This window comes from Solanum dulcamara, chromosome 11 (genome assembly GCF_947179165.1).
Source record: "Solanum dulcamara chromosome 11, daSolDulc1.2, whole genome shotgun sequence".
NCBI lineage: Eukaryota > Viridiplantae > Streptophyta > Magnoliopsida > Solanales > Solanaceae > Solanum > Solanum dulcamara.
In genome coordinates, this window is record NC_077247.1 from 61,763,147 (window position 1) to 61,771,281 (window position 8,135).

The 8,135-nt window shown below is 36.0% G+C and overlaps 1 protein-coding gene across 1 annotated transcript; it reads left to right on the forward strand.

The window, feature by feature from the left end:
* Window positions 1-475: 475 nt before the first annotated feature.
* On the forward strand, window positions 476-6,409 carry LOC129873205 (class E vacuolar protein-sorting machinery protein HSE1). The gene is made up of 3 exons (XM_055948249.1): window positions 476-901; window positions 3,808-4,086; window positions 5,148-6,409. The coding sequence occupies exons 1-3, from the start codon at window positions 623-625 to the stop codon at window positions 6,222-6,224; spliced, it is 1,635 nt and encodes a 544-aa protein (XP_055804224.1). The 5' UTR covers window positions 476-622; the 3' UTR covers window positions 6,225-6,409.
* Window positions 6,410-8,135: the final 1,726 nt, after the last annotated feature.

The following is an 8,135-nucleotide window of genomic DNA, read 5'->3' on the forward strand; positions in this document are numbered from 1 at the left end:
AGTGAATTATGCATACAATATAAATGTATTATAAGTGTTTTAAAATATATATTATGCTTGTGTAGTAAAAAACTGACATAATATATTATAAGTCTATTAAAGTATGTGATAAATGTATTATTTATCTATAAAACTTTTATTATATATGTTTTATAAATAGTTCTCTGCAATATGTATTAAAACTATATTATAAATGTATTATAGGTTTTCAGTGAAAAAAAAATTATTGCTATAGATGGTAAATATTTTCTTAATATTGTATATTTATGTAAGTTTCCCTTTTTATCCTTGGTTGTCCTCCAAATAGTCTCAAATAGCATTTGACTCTAATAAAATGAGTTTCCCGAACGCAAGCCCAGTTTCATTCGACTTTTCAGATCAGGCCCATATAGATTGACGTTTCAGATTAGGCCCATATAAAACCCACAATTAGGATCCGGGTCCAAAAGGTCCACCGGAACTGAAAAGCGACAGCGACATTTGTCATCTTCAAATCATCTTTCTGATACAACTTCGCAAGAAATCCAAATTCCGGAAACAACGCAAAGATTCCATTTCGTATCTACAAGTATACATTCACAAATTCGTGAACAATTTTGTTTACATGATATAAACACATCAGATGAATTCATCGCACTACATGGATAAGCAGATCATGGATCTATCGAATTCGCAGAACAACAACAATAATGACTTCATCGATCTCGTTAACCCTCAGGCGGACCATCACATCAGTGGCGGCGATCCGAAGAAGGAAGATATTGTTCCCAGTTACGAATTTCATCCAATTCGACCAATTGGATCTTCATCGCCCAAGTCTAACATTGATTCTAGTAATGTTGGGGCAGCTAGGGCTTGGAATTCTGCTGATTCCAAAAACAATACTGAGAGTAGTATCAGAGTAGACTTCTTCATCTATTTATCTCTCTTTGCATGCATACATGTTTTTTTTTATATCAATATTCTAGGCGGATCTAGGTTTTAAATTACTGTGTGCAGAAATATATATTTATCAATTTGTTCAACTATATATACATGTCTTTGTTGTTGACGGTTGCATCCGCCCCTTGCCTATGGTGGTATCGTTATTAATAGTGAACAAATGATCTGCGTGTTTATCTGGCTTAGGAGTCGTTGAGTGCAGTGGCTATCCTTGGTGGTTATTTTTGGCGATAATCAATGTGATTATGTGTATTTAGTATCAATTGATTCATTCTATAGGAATTGGTATTGAAATTTGCTGTTAATAGTTCAAAATTGTCTCTGTTGTTATGGAAATGTTCAGTTCAGATAATCAGATGTGTGCAAGGATTTGTGGGTTGTTACACTTATTTTTTTGCATTGTGACATGTAAAACTAAAGTGGTCTAGTGGTCAATGAAGTGGGTTCAAATTCCATCAAAGGCAGAAAAAAACACTATTCCTATTAAGACACTCTTTATGTTGCTAGCAAATTGCAAATAAGGAAAGTTATTATGGATATTGATTACCTAACCCTTGAATCCTTGATTAAGAAGTGCTCATTAGTTGAAGAAGCATCAAATTAAGCTACTCAACATATGACACCAATGCTTATACTAGCCTTTTTTTTATAATTAAGAAACCTTATGAGTTGGCTGGCCCAACCACAACTTTTGCTTACAGTTTCAGAACTCGGGAGAGTATGGACCTGCCCCTTTACCCTGCTCTAACTAAAATACCAAGCTTCAATCGGTGACAGCCTATGAGCTCATGAAGTACCCTGGCCCTTATTTCATCCTGTAGGTGTTCCTTACACTGAACCAAATCTCTGGGGACTTTATTAGCCTTGTATTCACTCTTGAAAGAAAGCTGATCACTTTATATTTCTTCTTTCTTGAATTTCTTCTGCCACTGGATGCTTTTAATGAAAGCATTAACTCTTATTTATATAACCTTCCTCTTTCATATGGATCACAATTTATATAATACCTGTGGAAAAAGATCATTTTTATGGCTTCTCTTAATGTGTGCCCACCGTTCCTATTCAGAACTACTGAGCCACTTTTTAAATTTCTTTTGCCATGAATATATTCTCAGTTGGTAAGTTTTCTTTATGAAAGCTATTGTTTATGGCTTATCTTTACATGTAATGCTATTTGTGTATTTAGTTACTTAGGGGCTTTGAGTATGGATGTCAAATGGGCAGGTTGGTCAAATTTGGACGGCAAAGACGGGTTGGATCAATGAACGGGTCGCTGATCCATTAGAAAAGTTTACTTGGGCTAAGATAGAGAGTCAAGATGGGAACAATAGATCATAGTCCCACACCCCAACTTGACCCAAAGTTTACTTATTTGATTTCCACGGTCTTGGTATTTAAAGTCACTAGAAGTAATTTTTAATTATTAAAAAGTAAGGATGCAACATTACCATTGTCCTGACCATTCGGTTAAATTTGTTTACTTGGATATTTTTGTCAACACTTATCCTGGGCCATTAACCATTTTGCTTACTTCAGATTTAAACCAAGTATTTTTTCCCCATATTACTAGTTAACTGTCTTTAACAATTTTCAAGCTCATGTTTTCTTTTTAAAATTTTCTTTCCAAGTAATACCATACATATATGATACTGAAATTTCTCTCTGAAAAGCACCGGTTGGATCAAAGCAAGCAAAAGCGAGAGTGACCAGACCACACTACCATATAAGAGTATAATAAACTTAGCTCCACAAGCAGAATTTCCCCGAGCCGCAGAGTAAAATTTTTTATTAACAATTGGTGGCGTTTTCCTTGCATAGAGGAGGACACCAGGGCATATTCTTAGGAATGCTGTACATATGTAACAAAAAATAGGACAAAATTGATAGCACCACAATTTCCAAAGATCTTCTCAGTAAACCTAATTTGTTTATTTTCCTGTTTCTGTACAAGATCCATAATATCAAACATAACTCAAAAGAGAGTACTTTGAAACAATTTTTTCACATGACAAAGAAGAATCACACAGGAAAATACCTAAGCAAACTAGAAAATGGAAGCTGCTAGTCAACTGTTGTAGGGCTTGGGCTAGGTTGGAACTCCATCGCTGGTGCTGTGTGTGTGTGTGTGTGTGTGTGTGAGAGAGAGAGAGAGAGAGAGAGGGTTTTATCATCATTTTCGCTTTTCCTTACGGGTTCTTTGGGTTTACATCTTCAATTTCTTCATGCGTTGATCTTGGGTGGTCATAATCGGAGCTAGAGGTAAGGAAGGGGATTCAATGGAATCCCCTTAATTCTAAAGTTACATTTGAAGTTGGGTATCATTTGTGTATATATATTTTAACTTTTGAATCCTTTTAACATAAGGGATACTTCTAATTATAGCATTTTTGCATATTTATTAATCCCCATGGAAGGATTCCTTGCTATGCCACTTGTAGACATTTTAGACAGGTTAGTTTGGCTTATGGCCAAAATACCCATTCCCAAATTAAGCGGCTAATATTATATTGCTTGCCCAACCTGTCAGAATTTGGGAGGGTGGGATGTTTATACATTCTTTGGTAAATTTTGATAGTTTTACTTTTTAGGCATCAACCTTCTTATTATGCTTTTCTTGTTTTTCTTACTCTGCATATATATTTTTCTGGATCAGAAATGCCTGTTTAATTTATATTTGTCCTTTTGGATTCCAAGTTGTGGAGTTGACATGCTTGATGTCACCATATTAACGAATCATGTTCATCTCCATCATCATTCTCCTCCGGGGCTGATTAATTAGGTTAAGGAAAATATGAGGCAACCCTAATGTTAAATAAACACTCCTTTCAGTTGAGATTTTCTTATTTTGTTCTCACTTCTATGCAGAATTATGGTTCTCTTGACACAATTGAACCTGCCAAAGTTATTGTGGAGAAAGATTTGGGCAGTGTTTATTCATCTTTGTTATCAGAAATTGATCATACAGTTAAGAAGTATGCCGATAATCTTCTACATGCAATGGAGGGAGTGAGTGCTCGCCTATCACAGTTAGAGACTAGAAATCGTCAGATTGATAACTCTGTTGATGAACTCAAGTTGTCCATTGGTAACAACCATGGTGTCTCTGATGGCAAATTGAGACAGCTGGAAAATATTCTCAGAGAGGTATCCTTAGATCTTAGATTTATCAACTTGTCCTTCAATTAAGCTGCTCTTGGTTTGACACTAGAATGAAATCAAGTAAACTGCTCTAGAGTTGAGCAGCTGTAGGCTGCATCTATGTTTCTTTCCTTGTTGGCTAGGTATAACTTTTATTTTTAGCATTTTTCCAGTTATCATCCTTAGAATGGAAAGTGTGAAAGAATTGCCTTTTCTTACTCTTGTTTCAAGTCCATGGTTGCTCTTGGCCTCTTTATGTATTACCTCATTCCTGATCTATTTGAACTACTGTTCAGAGTAATGAAGTTGTAGTTCTGAAATATACACAGTGAGAAAATTTTCTTGATGGGCTTGTCTCTTTGTGTAATGACTAGCAAGGACATCTCAGACACCTTAATCCATGGTACTGTATATAGGTCTAAACCTGTTAGATGTCAGAGAACCTTGATGCAACCTAAGTTGCACGGACTCTTCACTTTTGATGCCACACCCCTGTCAGATTCTCCAAAAATACACTACTTTTGGAGAATTGGACACGCACCCGTCGACATCTTTGAAGAGTCTGAGCAACATAGGATGCAACTCAATGTCATGCTAGGAAAAATTAGGTGCTCATTAAGGATTGCAGCTGATTTACTACTTGAGTTACATAGAGAGGTTGTAAATCGTTCTATATTTGCTTCATATGACAATTTCAGTTCTGGAACTGTGTTTGCCATTTATGTCCTAGCTACGCTTTCTCCTCTGTGATATAAATTCACCCTGGCTTGTAGTGGTACAATCACTTTGACGTTTCATTAAAAAACTCATTTATAATTTTTGCCTGTCTTATCTGCTTTGCGCCAGAGAAAGATGAAAATATGATATCCTATCAGAAAAAGGATAAATTTTTAAATTTAATCATACATTTTATGTCTTCTTTTCCTTTTTGTATTATCGTGATGGGTGATTATTGATTAAGGATGAATATCTTAAGATTAAGTCTGGCGTTTGCACGTCTTACTTCTTCCTTCCCTTTCCCCCCTTTTGGCATTACCATGATGTAGTTTTATTAAATTGTCGTGTAGGTGCAAGATGGTGTTCAGGTGATAAGAGATAAACAGGAAATAATGGATGCTCAGTTGCAGCTCATGAAATCGCAAGCAAAGATTGAGCAGCAATCAGAAACCCACAGTACTACACATACGGATTCATCCCAACCTACAGCATCTGCTCCTCTTCATTCTCACCAGCAATTTCCTCCTGTTGCTCTTACACAACCACCTTCTACCCTAGCTCCTCCACCCCCACCTCAACAGAATCTGCAATACCAAGTTCAGCTTCAGAACCAGTTTCCCCAGAATCCAATTCCCTCTCATCCCCAGCCAGAGGCTTATTACCCGTCAGCTGGTCAAGCACCAGAAAACATAAGTCATCAGTACCAACCGACTGTAGCACAGCAGCATCAAACTTCCCCAGCACCTCCACATCAACAACATCAGTCCACCCCTCAGCCAATCTACTCTAAGCCACCTCCACCTCATCTCCCTCATTTATCTGTTCATCCCTCGCAACCTCAACCTCTAGTAGGCCATCATCGTGAAGAGCCACCTTTTGTACCATCCCAGACTTATCCACCGCCAAGCATCCGCCAACCTCCTCATCCATCTAGTGGAGCCCCTCCATCCCAGCAGTTATATGCTACTCCCCCTAATATGTTTGAGCCCCCATCTATCAGACCTGGTCCTGGCTATTCTGGTGGATATGGACCATCCTCTGTGCCTGGTGAACCTTATCCTTATAGCAGTTCCCCAGGCCAGTATGGCAGTGGCTCTTCAATGAAACCACCACAAGTTTCCCTACCTGCAATGGGCCAGAGTGGTTCAAGTGGATATCAGCAGATCCCCACTGCAAGGATATTACCTCAAGCACTACCTACTGCTTCTGCTGTTAGTAGTGGGTCTAGTTCTCCCGGTACTGGTAATAGGGTTCCTATTGATGATGTTGTTGACAAAGTCACAAACATGGGATTTCCAAGAGACCAAGTAAGGGAAACAGTTCGGAGGTTGACTGAGAGTGGACATACAGTGGATTTGAATACAGTGTTGGACAAGTTGATGAATGATGGTGAAGTTCAGCCACCACGAGGCTGGTTTGGTCGGTAGCATGTATCCTCTTGTTCAAGGTCCTGTATAGAACTCTGAATTTTGAAGTCTTAATTTTTTACTATGCTTGGATTTTGAGCAGCATTCTTTACTGGTTTAGCGCTTTGTTTTTCTGACTGTCCTGAAACTTCATACTTGTGCTCACTAGATAAAGATTTGTTTATGTGACATTTCCCTTTGCTTCACGTTTCCTTTCTCTTATTCTCTTGTACAGCATGGTTGGAGACATGTAATTTTTGCATTTGCTTGATCAATTTTTGTGCTTAACCAAGCCACCTTCCCTTGTGTATTTTGCTTCTCTTTTTGTTTAAATAATGACGTGGTTATACATGCATCAATCTTTCTCAAACTTAAATCTACGTTGTTTTGAATCTTATGGTATATGGATAATAAGTTCATTAATGTGAACCTTTCTTTTTCTGACAACCAAGTGGATTAGATTTATGAAGGTAAAGTTCTTAATAAATTGAATTAAACATTTGTTTTAGCACTATGATAAGAAAAAAAAAACATTTATTTGCAAATTAACTCAATCCTTCCTCCTTTTGCAATGTGTAGTAAAAAAATTGTTAGCCATCTATTCTATTTGAGATTCTACATTCTTTATTATTATCATTCTTGAGTGGGACTAATTTATTTTGTATTAATACTTGGTGTTTTTCTTTTGGGGATAAATACCTATTTGGTACAATGGCAGATTTTGGATTTTCACTAAAGTTTGTAAATAAAAATATAGTGCTTGAGATTTGAAGTTGAACCTCAAGATGAATTTTGAATTCTCAACTTGTAATCTCATTTTCAAGAGGTTCATAATTTATATATATTACATAAAAAAAAATTAATTTTTTTTATACATGGCATATAATTTTTTGGCGGTTTCAAGTGAACCCTTCACTTACCTCTAGATCCACCTCTGGCAGACACTTCGGTAGCATAGGTTCACTAGACTCAATGTTTTAAAGACATTACAATAAGTGGGACTTCTAATTTCTTATAATTATAAATAATAATAATATAAAGGGATTCCTATGATAAAATAATATATTTATTCAGGCGTTACCTTATCAAAAATAAAAATATACATTTTACTAACCAAAAAGTCCAAATCATTAGTTTAATTACAACTCTACACATGACATTAATATATTGTTAAACAAGAATGTATATTAAGTTCAGCATTTATTAATGATCGTGCACTCCGCCCCCCTCCCTACCTTTAGATTGGTGTTAGCAAATATTCTTAGGGCGGCTCATTGCACGGATTGATCAGATAATTATGCATAATAATTTAACTGATTTGATATTTGTTATTAATCAAAAATAGTAGATATCTCGTGAAATTAATTGAGGTGTTTATAATCTGACTCGAACACTCATAGTTGTGGCACGCTAGCTTTTTCCTAATCTAGTAAAGGAGTTGCTAATTGTAGCACGCAATGTACTAGTAAATAGGAAAAGCGAATAGAGATTATTAATGACACATGGAGGTTGAGGAAAAAATTGGCCTATCGCATATTAACTTTTAAATATATTAATTCGCTAGATAATCAATAAGATATTGATTGGTTTCGATATCAAATAATAATTATCGGGCTGTTTAGATGGTGTATTAAATCAAGGAAAAATTATCTATTTACACATGTTATATTATCATATTTACTAATATTCTCCACCATTTGTAAAAATCTCACAAAACCCTCTTTTTTTTAACTCTCTCTCCATCTCACAGATACATCACATTTAACTTCTCTCAACTATCCTAAATTCACGCTTAATTTCAAGGTTGAGCTTCGGCAGTTTTTTTTTTGAATTTCAGTCCAAGTATTACTCAATTTCAAGCTTCTAAGTAAGGTATATTCAAGTTTTTCCTTATCGAGAATCTCACCTCCTTCGATTTCCATTTATTTGTTC